The 25,405-nt window shown below is 40.4% G+C and overlaps 1 protein-coding gene across 2 annotated transcripts; it reads right to left on the reverse strand.

The window, feature by feature from the left end:
* Positions 1-24,931, reverse strand: pip4k2aa (phosphatidylinositol-5-phosphate 4-kinase, type II, alpha a). Of its 2 annotated transcripts, XM_044024532.1 has the most exons (11): positions 23,919-24,931; positions 15,130-15,227; positions 14,899-14,995; positions 13,358-13,510; positions 13,075-13,221; positions 12,021-12,059; positions 8,792-8,908; positions 6,617-6,730; positions 6,221-6,461; positions 3,863-3,966; positions 1-3,779 (listed from the first exon to the last, which is right to left on the reverse strand). In XM_044024532.1, the coding sequence occupies exons 1-11, from the start codon at positions 24,057-24,059 to the stop codon at positions 3,699-3,701; spliced, it is 1,332 nt and encodes a 443-aa protein (XP_043880467.1). In that variant the 5' UTR covers positions 24,060-24,931; the 3' UTR covers positions 1-3,698. The 2 variants fall into 2 exon arrangements, with proteins under 2 accessions (XP_043880467.1, XP_043880474.1); XM_044024539.1 differs by lacking the exon at positions 8,792-8,908 and having other exon boundaries at positions 23,919-24,930.
* Between the last annotated feature and the right edge of the window lie 474 nt (positions 24,932-25,405).

Below are 25,405 nucleotides of genomic sequence, written 5' to 3' on the forward strand. Positions count from 1 at the left end.
TTGTTTTTCAACGTCTACATGCAAATGCAACTATATCTGAGCATTTTCAAAAAATATATACATATATATTTTTTGTTGTGCACGAGGATTTGTTCAGTTTCAATTTTGTAGCCCAAATTAAAAAAGACAAAGAAAAAGAAAAGAAAAAAAGAAAACTTCACCAGCTCTGCAGATCTTGCCTGGCCTCCAGTCAGGTGCATTTGTTAAAATCTTAAATTTCACTTTTACACTTGATATACAACCACACTGGACAAATTCACACGGGAGCATTTCTTGCTCTCTCTTCTCACAGTAAAGAAAAAAATAATAATTCAGAAACATTACGCATAATCGTGTTCTTAAAGCTCATGTGGAGCATTTTTTGGAGGGGGGTTAAGTTAAGCTGGCAGCAGGTTGACTGGTGGTTGTGGTTAATGGCTGTTTATTCACTCATGACACGAAAAGTCATGACTTATTCATTCCAAGGTACGGCTGTGTTTTTACTGTACAAGTGTCTTATAGTTTGCATCTGTTACAGTCTGGCGTTGACGCCATTGCATGAAATCCAGTTATTATTAGAAAAAAAACAAACTGCTGTTTTCCACGTCTGCAGAATATGTGACTTAAAAGGAAACCAAACAGCAAACACGATTTGTGTTGATTGTGTTTCCTCATTCCCTGTTTTTTTTTGTTTTTGTTTCTTATGACACAAACTACTGAATATGTACATGAAAACGGCCCACTGACAGTGAAAGAACACAGACACATCAACTAACCACTGACTCAAAGCGAACGATCAGCTGATGATCTCCCTGATAACAAGCAGGTGATCCGGGTTACACACAACGACCAAAAAAAATGACACGGAGGTAATGAAGCGAGAAAACCTCGAGTCGAATATTAGGGAGGTGAAATATCGGACAACAACAAAAAAAAAAAAATCACATCTGCACCTGGGATTTGGGACGAGGGAGGGACAAATTGTGAACAAAACACAATCAATCGACACGGACTCCACGTTTCACTGCCACATACACATATTCTTTTTAAAGGCAGGACCAGCATGAACAACAACCAAACGGATCAGTATCAGCAGACACTAGCTCCAGTTTGAAAATGAGGAAGAAGACGCCTCGCTGAAAACATCAGGACGACAGATCCACCATCTTAAAACTTAACGTAGCTGAAAGCAACACTATCTGTATTTTACTGACTGAAAACAGGAACGAATCCAAAACACAGAGGGGGGAGGTGGTCGAAAACACATTAGGAAATAATGCATGTAAAAGTAAAACAATCCATTATTAAAATAACCGTTTACCTGTGTTGTTTTTTCTTTAAAAAAGAAAAAAAAAAGGATTATAAAATATAAAATTAAATAATTTCGGAGTATAAAGGCACACATCTTGCACAGTGTATACAATGAAAAAAAACAGTTATTTAAAGCATGGTAAGGGACGAGGTTTTTACGCGGAGCGCGGCTCACAAATGTGGTTAAAGTGGTAAACGGTTAACAACACGGACGACAGAGGGCGACGGAAAATTTAGTCCTGCGACATGCAAATCTTTTTTTTTTTGTCTTTTTGGAGTACATCTATACGAAGCATCGGGTAAATTCAAACACTTTCATTCTTCATTAACCACAGCATCATCATCATCATTCATTCCCACGGGTGGCTCCTGTTTTTTTTAAATACAACTATGCTTCATGACTAAAATCCAATGTAAAAATATAAATGTGAATATAATCTATGATATCTAAGCAAACATATTGCAATGGAAGCTTTTCACGTGGGTAAGAAGAGTCAAAAAAAGAGGACGACGACGGTACTTGTTTTAGTTGGTTATCGAGAGGTGATACACAACGTCACGCGCACAACGACAACTTTTCTCACCGACACACACAGATATATTGCATTTCCCTTGTTAAGACCATATCGACTAATTGGGATCAGATTCGTAACATTTGGTTCCTTTCCTCTTGTGCAAAATATACAAAGAAAACAACTCAAGTGGAACGAAACGAAACAAAAACAACATTAGCACATCTATTCATCACCTCCAAATTCCAAACACAGATAAACCACTTGTAAAAAAAAAAACCAACAACAACAACACAAACAACGATGAGTAACAGACTCACAGCTGAGGTTAGGGAAGAGAACGATGCTGACGGTGTTTGTTTGTTTTGTTTTTTTTACGACTGAACGCCCATCTTTACACATGTACAGCGACTCATCCCCACTTCTCTCCTCCCTGTTCTCTTTTTCTCCCCCGCCAGTAAAACTTCTGAACACTGACACACGGCTGGTGTGACGCTGGAGGTAAAACTGTCTTCGGTTTGCCCTGAATGCACGAGCACGGTCACACTTGATAGCCTGGTCCCAAAAAACACCTGCCACGCCACCACGGAGCACTTCTACAAGGGTCAAAAAAGACAAAAACGACAATGCATGCACCTTCCCCGAGTAGTAGTGCTCACAGGTACAACGTGGTGGACGAGACAGAGTTCACGATCAGGCTTTTAAGATTCAATTCTAAAGAGAGCCATGTTCCTTTTCCTAACCTAACAACAAAAAAGTGCAACTTTTGTTTTGTTTTTTTGATTTTACTCATAAGGTGCTGATGGCAACAGAAAGTGTGAGGGCTGCTCGATCTTACACGAGGAGTGACTTGACTTTTTTTGTGTTTGTTTTTTACAGCCACACAAAACGTCCGGGTCATTCTCCATCACAGGAATAGAAACCACAACTTTAAAGTTACAATGCCCAAAATATTGAGAGAGGGAACGCACGGAGACGACGCTGTATGATACGTCTTCAGCTCGGTCGCTTTTGTGCTCCACGACGAAGCGAAAGGGGGAGGGGGGACAGGACAAGTGCACGAAACAAGCACTATAATTCATTGTAATGAGTGAACTCAGACGAGTGTGGGTTTGAACGTGTGGCACGAGGAGAACCCAGGAGCCAAATTCATAAACGACACACGTGACAGAACGCGAGGGGAAGAGGATGCATCTAAAGGGTTGGAACCAAAACAGGAAGATTTGTTTGGCAGAGTACTTGTATAGCATTTGCAGGGCAGAGTCTGGCTGTTGGCCTATTGGAAGACTGCTTCCTACTTCCTGAAATAAAGCAATTGCATTAGAGGCTCAACATAAACTTCCTTATTCTCATCACACGCAAGCTTTCACTCAGAAAGAAGGACGTTGTGCTGTTATCTAATATCTGCACTCGCACACCATTCCAAACCCTCCCCCATCCTGCCTCTGAACATCGCAAACACAAATACAAACATCAAAATATAAAACAAAAAAAAACCACGACAACGCCGAATGTTAGAGGCAATGAAAAAGCAATATTCCCCACGAAAACAAAACTAGTAAAACAAATCATTAAAAAATAAAAATGTAAAAACTTAAACACTTGCTTTCAACACCCTTATCATCCAACAGAACACGGGAAACAAAACTCAACAGAGGAGAGGTTAAATGTAAACGATTGATGTTTTCTCTTTAGCTGCAGAGCATGGCACCCCACGAGGAGAGAGGACGAGAACCGAACAGACGAGAGGACAGAAAACCATCTCGACACCTTATTAATCAGCTTCTCGATGGTTTCGTTTCCTCTCCGTCACTTTTCTTCTCCGCCCTCCTCCCCACTCGCCCTCCCTTCCTCGTGTGCCTCTGTGCCCCCCACGCCCCCCGTCGCTCCTGGAGGCTATGACAGGATAGTGGTGATGAAATCGTAAAATCTCTTCGAGTACTGCTCAGGATTCACCGTGGAGATTTCCGCTCCGGCCTGCAGAGGGGACACATGGGTAAATTACCTTCACCGTGGAGCAAAACATTTCTACAAAACAGCTCTTCCGCTCGGGTACGTACCCCGTGTTTTACAGTCTTGGCGGCGTGGGCAGCTTTCTTCTTGGCATCGTAATGCTGCAGGATGTCTATAATGGCCATGAAGTACACCTCCTTCCTGGGAGCACCTTAAGTTTAAAACAAAGACACCCTTAATGAGAATTACTGCAAAAAACAGAAAATATGTCCTCCATCCTTTTCGGTGCATCAGTCACTGTTGTTAGCTCAGCAGATATTCTGTTTTGCTGGTGGCACCGAAAGTGCATAATGCATCAAAATTTAATGACGCAGCACAGTTTTGACTGTTTTGTTGCTCCAGTTTAAGAGCACATGAGGCTTTCTGTGCCTTTTCCCCTCTCCCTGTGCAGCAGTAGTGCGTGGCCAGAAGAGCTGAGCACATACAGTTGTGCTCATAAGTTTACATACCCTGGGAAAATTTATGATTTCTTGGCCATTCATAGAATGGCCAAGAATATGAATATGAAGAATATGAATGATAACACAAAAACCTTTCTTCCACTCATGGTTAATGGTTGGGTGAAGCTATTTATTGGCAAACAACTGTGTTTACTCTTTTTAAATCAAAATGACAAAAGAAAGTACCCAAATGACCCTGATCAAAAGTTTACATACCTCAGTTGTTAATACCGTGTATTGCCCCCTTTAACATCAATGATAGCTAAGTCTTTTGTGGTAGTTGTGGATAAGGTTCCAGTTCCTGTAAGTTCTTGGGCTGTCTTGCATGAACTGCACGTTTGAGATCTCAATGATATGATGAGGTCAGGAGATTGAGATGGCCACTCCAGAACCTTCACATTGTTCTGCTGTAGCCAATGACAGGTCAACTTGGCCTTGTGTTTTGGATCATTGTCATGTTGGAATGTCCAAAAACGTCCTATGCGCAGCTTCCGGGCTGATGAGTGCAAATTTTCCTCCAGTATTTTCTGATAACATGCTGCATTCATCTTGCCATCAATTTTGGACAAGTTTCCTGTGCCTTTGTAGCTCACACATCCCTATAACATCCGTGATCCACCGCCGTGTTTGACAGTAGGAATGGTGTTCCTTTCATCATAGGCCTTGTTGACTCCTCCAAATGTAATGTTTATGGTTGTGGCCAAAAAGTTAAATTTTGGTCTCATCACTCCAAATTACTTTGTTCCAGAAGTTTTGAGGCTTGTCTCTCTGCTGTTTGGCGTAATGTAAGCGGGATACTTTGTGACATTTGCGCAGAAATGGCTTTCTTCTGGCGACTCGACCATGCAGCCCATTTTTCTTCAAGTGCCTCCTTATTGTGCATCTTGAAACAGCCACACCACAATTTTTCAGAGAGTCCTGTATTTCAGCTGAAGTTATTTGTGGATTTTTCTTTGCATCTCGAACAATTTTCCCGGCAGTTGTGGCTGAAATCTTTGCTGGTCTACCTGTTTGGTTTCAACAGAATCCCTCATTTTCCACTTCTTAATCAGCGTTTGAACACTACTGATTGGCATTCTCAATTCCTTGGATATCTTTCTATACCCCTTTTCTGTTTTATGCCGTTCAATTACCTTTTATCGCAGATCCTTTGACAATTCCTTTGCTTTCCCCATGACTAAGAATCCAGAAACATGGATGAAATATGCAATGGTCTGTCAGAAGCCCAGAAACTCACTGACCTTTTATACACACACACTAATTACAAACAAACAGGTCACAGGAAAGGATGGGAACCTTGATTAGCCATTCAAACCTGTTTGTGTCAACTTTTGTGCATGTTATCAGGTCAAAGTCACTGGGGTATGTAAACTTTTGATCAGGGTCATTTGGGTACTTTATTTTGTCATTTTGATTTAAAAAGAGTAAACACAGTTGTTTGCCAATAAATAGCTTCACCCAACCATTAACCATGAGTGGAAGAAAGGTTTTTGTGTTATCATTCATATTCTCTGAAGAATGGCCAATAAATCATAAATTCTCCCAGGCTATGTAAACTTATGAGCACAACTGTAGCTAATTTAGAAATTCTAATCAGTCACGTCTGAGCCACGTTTTGTCATGTTAGCGAGGCTTTTTTATTTTATTTGTGTGTGTTATTGGATACACTGCTCATGCCCGCAAGTACATGTACACAAAATAACTATCAAGTGTTAAATATGCTCCGACAACTACAAGTACACCACATTAGCCAGTCTGAAATCTCAGTGCAGAACTGGCAACAGGCAACCATTTAAATGTGACAACTGTACTGGCGCTTTTCCTCTACGGGTTGTGTTTCGGCTCATGATCGCTGGCTTTTGGCAGTGCCGTCACTAAACACGCCAGACTTCTGTTCGTGTTGACATGATTTCAGGATATTTATTTTTGTGCAATAAACTCAAGAGCGCGCAGTCGGCTACTCACTGTCATTGCTTTTAATGGCATAGACGTCGATGGTGGGATCAAACTCTCCGGGCGACAGAGGCTTGGTGCTGTCCAGGGTGTTGCTGGGGCTGTCGGGGGGCGTCCCGATGCCCCCTCCGTCACTCTCGCCCTCCTCCTCGGCCTCGTTGTCCTCACTCTCCACTTCCTCTTGCTCGGATCGCTCGACGTCGTGGATCCCCACCAGCAGACTGTAGTCCATGAGCTTTAGCTGGGCCAGGAACTGGAGACGAGAGAACGAGAGCAAGTGTGAAAATGAGAGATGTGGATGTAGAGAGGAGGAGGAGGGAAGAGTTGAAACACCACTATGGGACAGATTTTTGGCTGCCTCAACAGGAAGCTGCATCTTGTTAAGATACAAACAAAGAATGCACATACCTCCACATCTTTTCTAAGCTTCTCCAGGAACATTTTCTTGTTCTCCTCGTTAACATGGATCTTCTGCCCGTCATTGACAAAGTCATTGTCCTTGTAGGTGGGCAGTTCCTTGGCCTGCCCGTTCGGAAATGATCAAATAAAACAGTCAAAACCACAACACTGGGCCGTTCAAATCCGAGCGGCACGGCGCCTTAGCAAGTAGACCTGGGCAAAAACGTGACAGAGTGCCGACGCTCGCGTCGAGTATCAATTTTTGTTTCGAAATATCAGTTTCTTTAAATCACAGAGTTTGAATGCTTCGGCGGCATCAGTCTTCAACATTTTTTCCCCAGATTACTTGTTCAAATATTAACATTTTAATAGACCGTTTGGTCGTCTTGTACGTCATTACAATGAGGGCTCGAGCTGGTCTGATTCAGCAAAATACAACATCACACTTTGCAATTTATAGCAACGAGTTGTCTGACAAAGTACAGGCAGCGTGACCGCTTTTTGATCGGACCGAGTAAACGGTACATGCAGCATGCTCACAGCAGGGCACAGATCCATCTGATGCACTGTTTCATTAATATGTTTTTCCATATTGGTCACAGTGAAATGTATTCATGCTTGAGCACCATTAAACATGAGGCTTTTTGTGTGACATCTTGTAGAGAGGTCTGGAATTATTTTTAAATTGCATCTGGTAGATCCACACACGTTGCGTTAAGAAAAAAAAAAAAAGAGCGACGTCCATTAAAACATCCTTATTGACGCGTCTGTTTTGATTAGTACCTTTCGACTACTGTTCAGCCTACATCCGCAACGAAGCAGGTCCCTATATAAGACTCCATCTACTGGGATTACAAGTGTTCTATACTAGGCTCCTGCAAGCCTGCCAGCAGCCTGTAGGGGGAGGAGGTGTTATGTGAGGGGGCCTAGTTCTGAGTCACTGAGGAAAAAGAGAGCAGGAAATGAGGAAACGGGGCAGCTGCAGCAGCAGTTTGGCTACTATGGTGTTTCTATGGCAGCAGGAAAAGAGCAGCAACACATAACGGCACTCCGGTAGAGCTCCGACAGACACGCACACATACAGCAGACACCAGTACGCAGATGAACACAGAAATATATCTGACAAAAACAAGACATTTCAGTACATACAGAAATCTACATCTCCACAGACGTAGACCTCCAATTCACGAAAAAACACGGGACAAACGACTTGCTAAACTGAACGTAGGTGTGACAGAAAACGCAAATGAGGACACGGCACGAGAGTGAACCCTGAAAGCATTTTACACATCTGTCACTTCAACTGGCACCGCACCTCACACAGTCATCCATCTTTCTACTTATCCATTTTTAGACGGCTTTTACTTTTAACGTCCAGTCATGCATAGGAATGTTGGCCTGTAATTGATTTTCTCTACAACAACCCCTGAAATTGAACCCGCCTGACACTCGAGTGGTGCATTGCGTCTATTTGTTAAGAAGAAGAATGGAAATACTGAATATTAGAGGCAGGAAGAGAGAGTTGGTTCAGCCTTACAGTCGGTAACAAAACAACCACATTTCTCTCGCCTATTTCCCATTTAAAAAACGGCCCTTGACATCAGCAATAATGATTTTGAGGAACAAATAAATAATATAATTTGTCTCAAATGTTCTAATAACGGTTACTGCCTTGGTATATACACTCGTGCAGCCCACCTCTTATTAGCCTTTAACTAAAGCAGAGGAGACAGGTTGTCTTAATTACCCGTAATAATGCACTTTGCTTTGAGTTCTTGTGTGCTGCAGTTAAACAGACACAACAAATTTGTGTAATTCACTCATTAGTTTGAGCTTTTAACCTAAAAGCAGAGAGTTCTGGCTTTTTTTTGTCCCTGCTGCGTGTCCCTCCCATTAGTGCCTCCACCATACTCTTTCACTTCTTGCTCTCCAGTGTTTCAGATACATGTAGGTGTCTTCAAATGATTGGTGGGAACAAAAATAGAACTGCGTGGCAAAAGCAAAACAGAACTTGAGCAAAAAAAATGATGTACGAAAAGTGCAATATATATATATGGTGTTCGCATAACTGTACCAGCCTGCATGTGAAAACAAAAAAAAAATACTTGGCCGCACAAATAAATAACAATAAAATAAGATTGGTGTAATAGATCATGCCTGGTATACGAGCCCTGGTTCTCTTACATCTCTTACGTGTTTCATGGCGCAGTAAAAGCGCGTGGCAATCCGCAGTGTTTGCAGCCTTTGCTGAACGTTACCAGATTTGGGCCGCGGGGGCGCATCCTCTGGTTGGGGCGGCTGCTAGAAGAGGGGGAAGCGAGGAAGGGACGGTAGGGGTTGAGGAGAGAAGAGAGGAGAGAGGAAGGAAGTTGGAAGTAAAGGCAAAGAGTTTAAAATGTAACAGAACAATAGTTTTGTTTGGGTTGGAAAGGGCATCAACGCGAAAGATTCAGAAGAGCAGCTTAGAAGTCTATAATTCTTAAACATCTTTACAGGGGCCATATGTGTGATCACATTGTCCAGCAGTTTCATCAGAGACAAAGGTCTGTATTAATGACTCTAGCGTTTGCATCGCTCTCGTCTGCCTACATTGTAAGTTTGACGAGTAGAGAGAGAAAACGGTCTGGTAACGCTACTCTAAGGATACTAGGAGCTGGAAATAAGCAGAGCGAGGGAAAAAACCTTTAAACTAATCCGTAGGAAACTATAATCTCGCCAAACTAATCATCACAACACTTCACACTCAGTCACACCAACACGATAAAGTCATGTGTCCCCAACAAAGACAGCAGCTGATGCTGGTGTGAGGAGAGAAAGGAAAGAAAAACAACAAACTGAGGTATAATGCTACCGGGCAGATACACAGGTGAAATACTATAATCAAGAGCAGTGGATTTTTAGTGACAATACAGAAGAAAATTGCTACTAAATCAAACACATTATAATATGAAAGGATTCTGATGACAAGTTTTTTTTAATACAACTATGTGAAAAGTTTCAATTGTGTCCAATTCTTCTTGCTTAATCACAAATAAAATCAACTAGTATGATATGATGGGCCTTAAAAACTCAAAAAATCAATTTATAATCTCGTTAACCAATTACTCGTCAAAATGCTCTTAAGTTTCCAAAACCGAGACAGAAGCTACAGGAACTGCAAAAACCTGTTCAATTACAATAAACACAAATGTGTATGTGGGTAGAACACAACATGTCCACGACAGAATGAAGACTGGAAGTCAATACATGTGTTAGAAATCATGTTACTTCAAAAAGAAGATGCAGAAAAAAACATTATACACCATGCAGATACATGCATGAGAGGGTCAGAGTCATGCAGTCAGAGGGAAGCCCTGCCATGCTTGTCGTTTAAGCCTGTGTGTGAAGCAATTTAAAAAAACACCACACACTTCCTTCTGGAAAAATAAATAAATAAATAAATGACCTTATTTTTCCCCCGTTTCTTTGTCTGATATGATGGAATAGCAGTGTGTGAGCGTGACGTCTAAACGCATCGATACACTGAGCAGTGGTAAAGGCTGAACAGCGGGTTCGTTTAATCACGTCTGGTTCGTCATGTGGCGAGAACAGCGAGTCTCTCGTCTTTGATGTCTGAGCTTTAGCTGCGTCTCGGGAGATGCGTCAGTCAGGTGTGAACATTTTAGGTTCATCTGTTGTATTCTCTATTGTGCACGTAGCCTAAAAATACTGTTGAAGCAGATACTCTACCACCGATATTTGAATAACAGCGATGCAAATTACCACAGGCTTACAATGACAACTTGTAAACACTATGTACGAGTTAGGACGCAGTGATGGGTGCTTCTTCGTGTATATTGCTAGACTATAAATGGTGTTTCTCACACCGTTGAGCAGCAGACAAGTCACGCGGGTAGGCTGTGTGTTAAATCCTCAACGTTTCTGTTAACCCCATGTTTTGTTTCTTCTTCCACTTGCAGAAGGCAACAGTATATCTGGCTTGGGGATTCCCCAAAATCTGCCTTGCCACACTTTGTGGTGACACATGATCGAGCCCCCGTAACATCTAGTTGAAAGTTTAATCTGTGGAGTTATTATGTACAAAAACCAGAAAGAGTTCTACAGAGGGACGTGCATATGGAAAGAAATTTCAGAGAACCTCTTTCTGGCAGTACTCTTAAATGATGCCGTCACACAAAAGGTTGTTTATCTTCTGTCGCGAAGAAGAAGTAGCCTCTTGGACGAGAAGTGAAATGTCTTCAAACTCTACTCAAGCAAGTCTAGTCGCCTACGGTCGTTCGACATGACCGAGAACCTTCACAGACTGAGGGTTGTTTAGCTTATTTAAAATCATCATAAATATCTTGTTTCATTTCAAAGTACAGTGACCAACCTAGACCTTCAAAAGTTCTGCAACAATTCTTTTCAAACAGCTGACTCTGTCCAAGCAGAACCACAAACTCACAATAGCCAGCCTTTCACAACAAACAGTATTTCATCACTATCAAACACACACACACACACAATTAACAGGTACACAGAAAGGACATGGTATACAGAACTACTCGATAATCATCACTTAGTAGCTCAACACATTCCTAGACACACAACTCAATCTTTAACACACAGACAGCAAGCAGGGGGAACTGAAGGCACAGCAGAAGCCAGGTTAGAAGGGATGAAGCAAATTAAAGAAAAAGACCGTGCAGGGACTCGGAGGGAATGGTGTGATGAAGTAGGTGCTAACTAAAGGAGATGGATATATGCTACGGTCATCCCCACCCAAAGGGAAACCAATGCAGACACCAAAGTGCTTTTTATTTGGGCCGTTTGGGTGATGACGATGAGCCCGGGACTGTGTGAAGCTGTGTTGGTTATTTCAAACCAGTGGAAACAGTTTGTTCTCTCTCTCTCGTTCTCTAATTATCCACGTGGCTTTTCAAACAGAATAAGTGACTCACGTTCTGTTCTTGACATCTGTGGTTAAATGACCAAAATGTTTTAGAAACAAAAAAAAAGATTTTTTCCAATTAACAGTTTGATCGATGGCCTCCTCAGAACTGGAAAAAAGGGAAAAAAACTAAATAGGCAACAACATGGCGTTGTTGTGGATAGATACTCTCTCAGAGAGAAAAAGACGATACAAACGTCCAATATAGATTCCCGACATGATTTCAAGTAACACGGGCATTGCGGATTGTCCCGTTTCACCTGATTTATCTAAATCTATCTTACGTCTATCTTATTGTCATTGTTGCTCTTTTAAATAAACGTCATTATTCAATTATATACTCTTTGGAATAAATAAACGTGATTATTTATTTCAATGAGTATCAGTAGTATTATTGTCATTATGTTTACATATGGATTGAGTGCGTTTTAAACTTTTGCGGTAATACGTAAAGGTAAGTCCTGGCTCATGAGGTGCCTGTACCTTCTCCTTGTCGCTGGCCTCTCTTGCCACAGTGGAACCCTGGGAAAAAAAAAAGAAGAAGAAAGGAAATTACTTTCCATTAACCAGTTGCCACTGGAAGCACTGACTGGAAAGTCCTGCTTTGGTCGTTTCCCTTACCCACCACCGTCTTGCACTCAGTCCTGCAAACACTCATAACTCTTACGCATGAACACACAAGCTCATCCAATCATACACACAAGGCAGAGTGGCTAAAAATGGTTTCAGTCTGTTCTAAGGCTGCTTTATCTGAGTCTCAAAAGTCAGATAAATTACTTTTTTCATCAACATATAACCAAACCTCACTTGACAAAGTATAACTTTCTGGAGGAGTTCATCGCCCCCATCGTCGCGGTATCTCAAAAGAAAACACAGATGTCTTTCTACGGCATCTCTGAATTCAATGAATGGAAAGACGGCCAGTCCGGCACCAAATCTTGGAAAATCAAATACTCAGAATCTGTGTGTATTGTGTATGCTTAGTTAACTATTTGACAATTTCAACGGTAAACTGACAGACGTTTATATGAATAATTTCTTAGAAAAAAAGCTCGGAAGATGAGTTAAAATTAAAAACTATAGGCTAGATTTCTATACTTTTACTCTCAGTGGGCAGAGACAATTCAAAATGTGCTTGTTGCACCCTTTTCAGTTTCTGCTTATTTATTTTAGTCAGACTTCTTTGGTCTATGCTAATCCCTCTGCATTGGATGAGAAAATCAGCACACAGATTGAAAGAGATTCTATCCTTATGATCTTAGAGAACTGTATTTAAAGTCCTTACACAGCAACCATTCCCAACCTCAATGTTTGTACAATATGATGATTATTAGCTTGCTATATTTTGACAGATGTGGCTTTAATGGGAGGAGCGGGTCACGTGCCGTACATCCACCGTCTCATTCTATTCTATCCACTCCACTGTTCTATGTCTTTCAATTTCCCGTTGAAATGTCCTCAAAGTGAATCATATGAGATGACCAGATACTCAGAGTTTGACGTTTTGTAAATGTTGATTTAACTCCAGCCCTCCTACCTTGAGATCATACTTTTTGTAGACAGAGAGGCGGTGGGAGAAAACATTGCGCGTAACAATCATGTAGGTCTCATCTCCGTCCACTGTGAGTCGGTACATCCCCAGAAACTGAGGCAGAAGTGTGTTGCCATGGCACTCCACGATGAACTACCGAGAGAGAGAAAGAGTGAGAGGATTTTCAATTAATCTCAATTTAAGAGTGACAAACTTGAAAAAATAAGATGAATCTGTAATTTAATACTTAAACACAGCTGCAAAAAAGTGTTCCACTTGCTATTTTTACCTGATGGTATTTCTTCAGAATGTTATGCATTTCAGCGACATCCTCACTGCTGATGGTTTTGATGACGTAGCGTTTGTCATAGGAGGTGTGGAAACGGGCGCCGCTCCGTCCCTGGGCCTCACTGTTCAAGGGAGCGCTACGTGTCAGAGAATTCTGAAAATGAACAGGAAAAAAAAGACAGATTAGCTATTGCTTGGGTTTAACACACTAAAATGTCAATACTTTGCTTTTGTTAGTTTTACTCACACTATGCCTTATTAGTGCCCTTTTGGATGGCCTATGCTAAAGATTGCACAAAGATCACATGTCGAAATTGCTGACTGTGATTTCTTTCCGAGTTGCTGAATACTTTAAGGGACAGTTTAAGTTTTTAAAAGTGGGAAAGGTATGAGGTATTTAACCTGAATTACTCTCTATTTTCTTTTAACCAAGCCCGACTCTACCCTCGTCGTGTCCGACCACCTCCCAGCCTCCACTCGAGACATATGGAATTCTGACCCTTATGCCTGCTGCCCATCCAACGCTACACACAAACAGCTGCTGCCCAGACTTTGGAGCTCAAAAGTAACATGATCCAACATTCATGGCTCAATGCCTCATTCTCCAAGAATGCCCAATGTCCTCTGCCCTTATTTCCCTTTCCCAACTTCAACTTCAACGCATCAATTGTCTGTATTGCAAAGTGAGAACTAACCTTTGAAGCGCATGCTAAAACAATTGATAACGTACATTCAATTGTTACGTTTAGATGCCAAAATTACTTGCAGTCTTGTTTCTGGAACGCCAAACACCAAGACAGCCACCTAAAATCCAGATGCCGGTGGAACGTTGAAGTGCTTTATGTAACAGGCTGAGAATGTTTAGGAGGCCCTCTGCCCGAGGCTGGCATAGTAAAAAAATAAATAAGAAAAACATCCAATGTTCTAATATTTTTTTTTGTTTTAGTTGGCCGTTTTACACTAAATGCGTTAGTCATAATGTGAGGGAAAAGGGTTTACATGTAACACAATAAAACTTAAGGTTACTTGTGCATGTCACCAAAAGAGCAGAATTGCAGCTGTTGGTACCTATTGGCTGTAATGAGGAATAATACCAGTGTAATTATAAATAATACCACTAGGCTGGTTGTAGTTAAAAAAGAGAGAAATCTGGACAAACAAATAAACCTTGTGAGCGCAGCTCTAACACTGGCCAGTGTCTCAACACCCTGGACTGCCCACTCTCTTTAGCCAGCGGAACCCTAATGTAAACATGTGAGAAGGACAGCTGCACTGGGCTGGGACACAATGACCTCCAAATACTGCCAACTCACTGCATGCACAGGGAATGGGGATTTACTGGAAAAGAGAGGAAAGGAAGATGAGGGTTGTGCCGAAACAAAAGAGGGAAAGGAAAAAGCGCAAAGGCGAAACACTTGAGCTGGCAAAAAAGATTTGTTTTTTTTAGCACCGGGAGGTTGGGGTTTTAAGGTGCCAAAAAGTATTCACAACAATCAAGTACAGTGACCAAAGAAATCCAGGGACAGTGAGGTTTTGACATACCGAGAAGTCGTGATCGTCAATGCCAAACCGCTCTCTGAGGTTTCGAAACACCAGGGGGCAGTACTCCTTAAACTTGAAATGGCTGGGCATGTTCTCCCTGTGAACACACACACACACACACACTTTGATATGTTTTCAGCAAATATGAAAACAAAATGTATGTTTTTTAGGTGTAATTTGTTCAGTGATGTGCATTCATTGCACATGAAAATACACAAAAAAAGATCTTACTTGTTAAAGAGGTGGTTGTCCACTTTGATCTTTGAATAGGCCTTGAAGTCATCTGGCATGAGCATAATGGGGATTTGAACATGGCTTAACTCATTTATCTGGACAGAAAAAAGAAAAGAACAAATTAATTAGAGCTCATTCATTTATATTATATATACACACACGCACAACTTTCAGGAGTAGATAAGCTCCACAATCTCATAGGACATGTATTAAAAGGCCATCGGGAAATTAAGACTTCAAACACAGTTTTGCTAGCACATTTTTGTCATAATGGCAATTCAACTAAATGCCATATTACCGGAGGCTTGAATAAACCTCGTACAATGAACTAATACTACGGTTTCAAACACATGAGGTACATCGCAGGGGTTTACATTTGGAGCTGGTCGTGCATCGCGTTGCTGTAATACATTAGACATGACATTTGTTATGACTCAGACACAGCTTGACACACATAATGGATGTGTGCGTGCTCACATATTTGTTGTTGGCTCCAGGCAGGGAGGCTCGCAGTTTGCTTTATTCTATTAATAACTTGTCATTCCACCAATCACAGTCATGCTGCAGGTGTTCTCGATGAACTAAAAATATTATCTGCCGTGCATAATTACTACGCACACACAAACCAGTTTGATTTTTTTTCTATCCTGTATTTTGACGTGCAACTAATCGTTCTTTACAGTGTTATTTAATATATTTTTATCTCACACTTTATACAACGATTTAAACAATTCTCTTCCTTGTAACACGTTTCTGGACCGGACAGAACAATCCTGCAACCAATTAATAGCTTTGTGCTTACCTCATCTCATGTCACCCTAAAATGTATGCTTCAACATATACTGGTGCTGCCTTTTTTTTCTTATCTACCAGGATACACAAATTATTTTATATTTTCCTTCTACTGTTCATTTTGCCACTAATCATTTATCACAGCATTTTTTTTAAATATATTTTTGACAACACTACACAGAGGCAGATGGGACATTTGCAAGAATGCATCTCAAACAAAGACGGAAGAGTGAACACGACACAGAATGGACCCATTCTCAACAGAGCAAATCATTTTCTGCAAGTCTTATTGAGAAAGTAAAATATAGGACTGAAGAAAGAATATAAAATGTATGGTTTAGTTAACATCTTTCACATGTTAATCACAATGACAAAGCGCCATCCGAAATACCTGGACCAAGTGCAATATTACTTGTTCAAAAGCTACTTTTAAATTGCTATGTTTCAAATCACAGGACTATAAACCTCTGTCTGGAGGAAAGAAGCACACATTCACTGTTAAAGAGCGTCATTCAAAATTTGCCAACTACTCTACCTGTCAACAAAGCTAACAAATCGGATGTAAACAGCTAGCATATAACTCGCGTAACTCAAGCTCAACAGTGGTTTAACATGGCCTTATTCTAAACAATGGCTGGCTACATGCTGCCAACTGCTGTCTTGGAAAACGAGTGTGATTTGTTGTGCTTTTAAAAGTGAGCCGGTTCAATCTGTTTCACTTGGAGGCTGCCATCAAAGAGGACAGGATGACTGATACTATTTTCAGCACAACAGACCCATCGTCTTCACACTGGGATAAATTCTGTTATTTCTATAAAAGTATTTCTGTTATACATTATACATTTCACTGATCGACAATTTTTAAGTTTTTCTGATATTTTATGGATCAAACCGATCGATTATGAAAATAATCATTAGTCGCAGGTCTACTTTTATGTACATCTTAATGTTGACGACTGGACCGCAGATATATAAAATGCATCTGAAAGGCTGGAGAATTAATTAGGTCATCGTCAAAGGTCGGCCAACATCATACCAGTTACACCTTTTTTTGCATACAATTGTTTCACTTCTCTTTTCAATGTAGCAAACACAATGGACACAAATATAACTCTGACCTACTCGATGACTGGTCAAATGTCAAACAAAATCTTGTTTGGTCATCTGTAAGGGTCTACTGTTTTTTTAACACTATTAGCAATACCAATTTTATAATGTTGTCTGGGAGGTGAGGGTTACAATTCAAACTATTATCTGGGATTATTGTACACTTTTAAGCCATGGAAGAGAATGAAAGAAAACATATCACGTTGCAAAAATAAAAGAGAGGGAAAAAGCATAACTGAAAAGAGAAGACAGACAAGACAGAACTACACAGATCAAGCAGGGCAAGCAAATACACAGATGACATATGGGAGTACATTTTTGTGACCCGGCGTGACAGGCACCGACGTTGTAGTGATGCTATAGCACAGATGCATTCTGGGTACTCGGCAGGGAGATGTCGCCTCATCAACAAAGCCATGTTTCACACAAGGGCAAAGACAATGCTGACAATGCCTTGCCAAGTACACGTTCCCATCTGACGGGAAACCAGTGTACTGAATACTGATTAAAATGATCGACTCATGCCTGCACATAGGAATGAGTTGTGGACATTTAGTATGAGTCATACTCCAGTACTGGTCAAAATGACTTGATCAGATATCATAAAATGACACATGTAAAATCTTTGAGGACGACGCTTTTGAATTAAATTGCATTATTGCGCCGCTGTAATGTTTAAAAATCTGATGCACAGACATGTGCACAGTTCAGCATATTAAGCCGAATGTCCTTTTAAGCACATACTAAATAACATGCGTCTTGTCTGAGCCGCTATCTTGAGCACAGTTTTGTTTAATCAGTCACATCCAGCAGATCTGCTCGTCTTCCTGCAGCTATCAAACTTGCAGACAAATTTCACACCACCACTTCCTGTTTGTCTCCATGGTGATGAGGACTGGTTTTCCGGCCCAGAGTGAAGCAAGTGTGTGCTCTTGCTCCTTTGGACAGGAAACTGGTGAAGAGAGCATGCTCTGTCAGCATCATGGTGTTGTGTTATCTCTCTGAACAATTACAGTCAGATGACTTGCACTTAGTAGATGACAGCCCACTAATAACACTGATGGCAAAGAAACTATTTTTGATTGATTACGCATTAGTCGTTTGTTTTCGTTGCTGACAAATATCAAAGTCAAATCAAAACTGAAAAAGGACATGCCACCAGGATGTGTAGGCTTAAGGGACACAATTTATAATGGATGGGAAAAATCGGACCATCATCTGTTTCATCTTTTCAAATGTTTCAGTTTCTGACTTTCAAAATACTACCAGGTGTTCTAAATGTAAAAAGTAAAACTATGACATGCCAGTTGTGATTAAGTTCCTCTTGAAATCACACACAATGCTACCCATTCCAAACAAAGCATTTTAATCTCAGTTAATGTCTAATTCAACCATTATTTTTTTAAATCACGCTTATTTTGTTTCTACATAATACATGCAAATATTTAATTGTTGTGTATTATGCATGCTCTACTATTTACAATGTGCACTTAATTATGTATAGATTTATTGTACTTCAGTTACTCACTGCAAATTCTTTTTAAAAACTATACAATAGAAAAGAATAGAATATCACTTTAACACCTCAAAAGAGAAACTAACCGCAGAAGAACAACAGATGAAATAATACACTGACAATAATAGATGATACCCAAATTAAGACAAAATATAATGGAAGATAAATGAATGCAAGAAAAAACACGTTAGATAGAAACCGTGGGAGGGCAAGATGAAGCTACATAGATATTTATCAGTTAACACAAAGCGCTGTCCTAAAAAGTGGTGACTGGTGGCTGATGATACCTACAAATCCAATTGCTCCTGAGTGAATGATTTTTGGAGAACTGTGAGCTCGCTGACTGAGAAGCTAGTGTAGTGAGGTGTACTGTATATTCAACTGCACTTTTTAAATTCTAGTTATATTAAAGCACGTACAGTGTTTTAGTGCCAAACTGTCAATTATGTGGGTGTAACTGAGTGTGAATGAAGTGTGAAAATGACTGACATACTAAAATATACTTCCTCAAAGTCTTATTTACAAAATATGAAAAGTGTCGGTGGATTCAGATTATTGTATTTTAGACTTTTTATTACCCGAATAGACTGAAATAGAATATGCAAGGTAAAGAAAACTTATGTCTCAATGTCAGCATCTCCAAGAGGGTTAATTTGTCTATTACCAGTCATGCTTCCATTCATGTTTGAACGGAAAATGACAAATTACGACAGGGAAATTATAGTTGTGCTCAAAATGTACACACGTACACAGACACACAAACACACACCTGTAGACAGCTCAGCAAGTCTGTTGTAAAGCCTGTGCTACGAAATGTTGGTTATTAAAGGATGTAGTGGTTTAAAATGACTGTGCAACAAACAGGATTATCTTACATGGCCTGTTCTGCCCAGTGAATCAATCTACTCGGCAACAAGTTGCATCATATTTGGATAAGTTGCGTGCCACTGACTCCAACAGAGACACAGACGGAAGAACGTGAGTGAATACAAAATAACGTGTGTTGTTCAAAAGTCACTGTGTCACTGCCTGAGGGTTAGGGTATAAATATATAGAAACAGACTCAACTACTCTGACTCAGAGAGGCAGGGAGAGTAAAAGAAAAGGGACAAAGGGGGCAGGGAATAAAAGTGAGCCAAATAGACAGGATGACCCAAAAAGGCTGTGACAAAAACTGAATTAACCTACAGGATGGGGAGGGTATATGTCTTACATAAAAAAGACCTAAAAGACTTAATCACATCAATACAATTATTATTAGTTCCTAAATGTATGATAAAGAGGGACGCTGAAAAATGTCACAAACTCAATAGTTTTCAGCCCTTACCCCTGCATGAAAATAATAACCCATCATAATCACTGAATATGTGTTGTATTTTCTTTTACAACAATCACAGTGTTATTTAGGTCTGTCCTTAAAAAACCCCCACAAGGAATGAACAGAATTTGTTGTCTTCTCAAAGATCAATAGCAGGTGAGAGGCAACAGCAGGTTAGGAGCTGCTGAAGCCAAAGCAATGATTTACACCCGAGTTGCCTTAAGCAGCGACAATGCAGGTTTCCAACTGGTGACATATCTGCACAAAAGCCAACAGTAGAACACATTCTGGCATGTTTTTCATTCCAATGGTAAACGACACTTAAGACACCCCAAGGACTTGTTACTATCTACTGAATCGCTTTTTTTCAAATTACCTCATTGCGGGGCATGTTTATTTATTGTATTATATCTATTATTATATTATTTATGTTTCATTGTAAGATTTAGACCACCTAACTAGTCATCTGATTAATAATTTTGATGGAAGGGAAAAGAAAACCAGTTTAAGAGATTGGCGATAGAAAAAAGAAACATCAGAATTCAGTTGCCCTGATTTCTAGATATTGGCACTGGCCATAGTCAATCCCATATTTCTTTAAAAACAGTGCCCAAAAGAGAACTAATCTTTATCTGTAATATCATACAGCCTTTAAAACAGGAAATTATTTTGTGGCAATTAGTTTGAGATGTGGTAATCTTGTAGAAGACTCCAGCAGTTTTTGCAACCACTGACCTTCAGTGTTGCTTTAAACAAAGATTTTTCATTTAGGCTCCAACATAAGCAAGTACAGTTTCAAAGCAAAATGGGCAACCTGTTATGAATACTATTCAAGTCAAGTAACCACACACACAAGTTGACATATACCTGTCTTTTCTCAGACACTGCAAAAAAATGGAGTCTGATGACAATCTTTGCTTCGTTCAGCCAGAAGAGTGGTTGCATCTATGGCTCTCTTGTGTTGCCTATAGAGTAACTCATCAATCTCCTTTCTTAAAAGTGTCAGTTCTTTCATTATTATGTTCCCACAGCAAGAACACTGTAATTAGTCTAGCTTTCAGGAGGAGACAGGCTTGACTAGCAGGCTACAGTGGAAATGGGGCAGTCCTGACTATCTACTATTCAGATTCGACTAAAAACGTGGACTTATGTTTCGTCTTCACTCTGACTTCCACAAACTGGTTTATGGGTTATTTCAACTCATTTGAAAAAATGAAGTCTGCAAAGACGAGAACAACACACGCTTATTTCAATATGAATCGTCTCTGGCAATAACAGTCTGGGTCTGTGATGTGCCATACACACAACTGAATCCAAGCGCTCGATGGATAGCTCCCACCTAACATACTTAACTTTATTCTAAAACAACATAACAGTTTTCATTACACACGTCAAGACTCTGTAGAAAGGAGCATGTTTTTGCATGTTGCCTCAATACTATGGAAACATGTAGGCTTTCCTTTACACTATCGTATAATTTGCAGGTTAATATTACTTTAGCAAACTCCATTCTAAAGCAATATTATAAAATAAATAAATAAATAAATAAATAAACGCCCAAGCAATAACTTAGCACCTTAATGGCGACAGTGCATGAAATGTCAAATTTATTTTGCCAATGGTGAGAAACAGAGTCCCTTATCAAGTGATGAGAAAAACAGCAGGAGAGGTAGCCTAAGGCATAAGAAGGAAATGTGCTGGTGGCAGCCGTGTTCTATTATGCAACGCAAGTGAACAGTTTGAACATGTAGATCCTACAAATGGGAAGATTTTTATGGTTGTGAGACAGAGACGAAGATGTTTATCATATGACAATATTGCACCTACTACTCTGTCAGACATTTGAAATATTGCCCAAGTCCAAAAATGCACTTCAGCATTTCTTTCATTGGCCATTCTGAAAAAAATTGTTTTCCTGTGATTTACTGTAATCAACAGTTGTACATTCGAAATGCAAATCTTAGTGAATTTAGTGAGTAAAATGATGTTAACTTTGAGAAATGTCAGCTTAACTAATTGAAATCTCAGCTGTTTTGAAAAGCTAAAATGTTCTGTCCTGCTGTCAGGCAAGTCTGAGCAAGCTATGACCTCTCAACTCCCTCATGAACTCACATCCTCTGTTTTTTAGCCTGTAAACACATGGTAAATGGTTGTTCCAAAGCTGTTTCAATGATAATAACATTTTCTGACTTTTGGAAAAAGGGCAAATTAATTGTAGTTTTACTTTCAGTCTCTGTGGGAAAAAGGTTTTTGTCATGCCAAGTGATAATATGGCAGATAACATAACGACATATGTGGGATGACAGCATTTTAACAATCATTTCATTGTGATTGCTTTACTATTTAAAAAGTGAATTACTGCAGTACATTACTGCAAAGAGTTAAAACATTGCTTTAACCCTGGGGCTTAAAACTAAAGCCAGGTGACTATAATCCATTTACAGACAAGACAACAGCTTAAACACAGCCTCAACTGCCTATGCCTATGCCTATGCCTTATATATGTTAATTTATACCCACACTAAATTTCCACCCAAATCCTTAGGCTAAAAATCAGACACTAGCACACCAATATCCATTTAAGATCCCTGGATCCCCAAACAATTACAGAAATGTGGACTCTAAACAAACTAGCTCTTGAGGCTACATCTATAACATTATGGGTTTTTTTTTTTACAAAAGGTTTCCTTCATGTGTGTCCATTACAGCACACCTGGAAAGTTACATCACTATTCATGAATAGCAGGTGTACACAGCAACAGCAGATGTAATCCATTTTCACATAAAAACATACTGTGGACTGGGTCTTGGAAACTAATCATAATTCAAAAACATGGGTTGTGGTTGTAAGTACATTGGCAAGATTTTTTTGACAGTAACAGGAAGAAATAAACCAAGCTCAAATGAGGCCAACCCATCAGTGCAAAAACTGCTGCATTATTCACATTGAAGAAATCTGTTTGGCATAATGTATCTGTTCCAAAGTGAAGACATGAAAGGTATTTATATTAAGGCCAATGTGACCCATAAATGTTACACCAAATAGATTAAATAAATACATGTGCAAGTGGACTCATACGTTCATAAATTAACTTGGTTATTAAATAACTCTAAATTGGCTTGCTAATTGCACTGTACACTTTCATAACATCTGAGGATTGATGCCACATGCAAAAAACCAAGCAGGACAACTACAGGCAGGTACTACTAACATAACGTTACTCCCCTTAACTCACATCAAAGATAAATTAAGGTTACAAAAAACAAAACTGAGCAGCTTTCTGTATCAAAGAGTTGGAATACTTCTACTAAGTTCTCTTCGCTCTTAACGCTCAAATAAATAAATTGAATGAACTTTACTGTAATTGCCATGTTATGATAATCAGAAATAAACAGAGTGAGGGATGGAGGAGAACACAAGACTGATCAAGTCAAAGACCTACAGATTAATATTGTCTTAAAACCCAGATTGAGCATAATCTTGATTGATTCTTTTTGATCTTATGATTATGGGTGTAAAATGTCTGCATGAGGGTTCAGTGCTTGAGATTTGGTGCCAGAAATATCTGTGTCCCCTGTCTGCTGAGTTTCCTCTCACTCAGTCCAACATGAGAATTGGCCCACTGCAAATACTCAGCAAAGGAAGAGAAAGAGAGCAGAGATAAGCTGTCTTACATGGATGGGAAGATGTGCTCTCTCATGACACAGAGCCCCAGGAGCTTATCCTACATGTGCACAACAGGAAGCCAAAAGAACTAGTCCACTGCTCTCTGTCTGTTTGTCTCCCTCTCACACACGTTCAAGTGCAGTTATCAAATGCAGTTGTCACTGTAAAAGAGCGACCACAGAAAACAAACCTAATGATTGACTTAATGAGTCTTGAAGAGAATCACACATTTATAGTAAAAGCACGAAGGCCAAAGGCCAACCGTTGGACAACTGACACCTAAATGAGCTGAAATAACACAGCGGTTGACAGTTGACAGTGAGTAGCTAAGGCATAATGTGACACAAAAGTGAATCCTAATTTGATGATTAGTTGTTCCGACTCACCGAATGGTTGACTCCCCACATCAACACGCTGATCAGAGGGTCGCTGGCACGGAAGAGCTTCACTTTTTGAGCAACGAAGTGTTTTTTCTTGGTCTTCGTTTTGCTCGCAATGGATGCGGCAATGCTGCTCGCCGTAGCCATCTTAAAAAGCAAACTGGCTGATTAATATACGATGATCTCGACAGAGTATTTTGCCTGGAAGAGGCCACCGGTTCGCGACTAAATAACACCAACACTATTCATTTAGCCTGTTCGGAAATCAAAGTGCCCCAATTCTTTTCCTTCATCCAACGCCCCTCACAGCCTAACTGACGCTGTGCTTCTATGTCGACGAGTATGTGTGGAGGGTGAAACACGCGATGTTAAGTTAATACTGCTTCTCCCCTTTGCCTACTGACATACCGCTGCTTCCCTCATCCCACATCATAAGTCACCTCTCTTCCTTCCTTGACTTGCCTCGGGCTCTCCGCACCTCTGCCCGTGAGCTCTCACTGAGCTGGCGTTAGCATACCCGTGTAGCTTGCTAGCTAGAAACACATTCGCGAATAATTTCGTACAATTAGCGCAAAACGGTTAACAAACGAAGCACCGTGACAGAGGGGAAACTGATGACGCGCCACGCAGCCTTTCAACAACCTGTTAAATGATATGTTAGTAAAAGCGAATGGCTAACTAAACGCTCTTGACTACCAGCTAACATTAGTCCGCACCGACCTTCGCTAACGTGCCAGCTGCCCACTGACAGCACAGCGCAGGGCTCCGTTGGTTAGCCAGTTACCACTAGCCTGCAAAGCTAGCTGTTATCATTAGCTGGCAGCTTACAACCGCGCGGCTGAATACTCCTCCTACGCGTTTGTGCTCAGTCTGCAGAGACTGGCATGTATCCTGTCATGTTCGCGTCCCGTTTGAATTTAACGCCGATGTTTAGACGTGCTTTCAAACGGGTGACCAGCTCCTACTACTGCGGCACTGGGATTCATTTGTGCCGCTGTCAAATGACAGCTCGACGGGGGGAGGTGACAGCCTGAGCGTTGCAGTGTCTGCTGCGCTGATTCGCTACAGCACCCTCCCTCCCTCGGGCCAGTGCTACTTTTCTGTGCTTTTTAATAGCAAATAGTGTGAATCTCAATTTGCATTTTGATATTCATTTGGGGATTAGGCAAATTGAACACTCTAAATTGACCGTGAGTGTGAGAGTGGATGCTTGTTTGTCTCTATGTTCCCCTCGGATGGACTGGCGACCTTCCATGGTGTACCCTGCCTTTCGCCCCGTCAGCTGGGATTGGCACCTCCTCATGTGGAGGATAAAGCAGTAGAAGATGGATGGATATTAACTTTTATATTATGAGTTAAAGGGGTAGTTCAGCTTTTGCAAGAGGCATTGACATATTATCGGCATAGACTTCACTTCAGAGCGCCATTCCCAAGAATATGCCTGCAGACTCAGGATCAAATTATTAGTCACTTTTTAATTGAAAAAAAGAAGA

The sequence above is a fragment of the Solea senegalensis genome, linkage group LG1, assembly GCF_019176455.1.
Source record: "Solea senegalensis isolate Sse05_10M linkage group LG1, IFAPA_SoseM_1, whole genome shotgun sequence".
Lineage (NCBI taxonomy): Eukaryota > Metazoa > Chordata > Actinopteri > Pleuronectiformes > Soleidae > Solea > Solea senegalensis.

Coding starts and splice junctions, on each gene's coding strand:
- pip4k2aa (XM_044024532.1), bottom strand. CDS start 24,059: ATGGCTACGGCGAGCAGCATTGCCGCATCCATTGCGAGCAAAACGAAG. Junction 13,511..14,898: donor TTGACGATCACGACTTCTCG/GTATGTCAAAAC, acceptor GTTCATTTTCAG/AATTCTCTGACACGTAGCGC. Junction 13,222..13,357: donor TTCTGAAGAAATACCATCAG/GTAAAAATAGCA, acceptor CTCTCTCGGTAG/TTCATCGTGGAGTGCCATGG.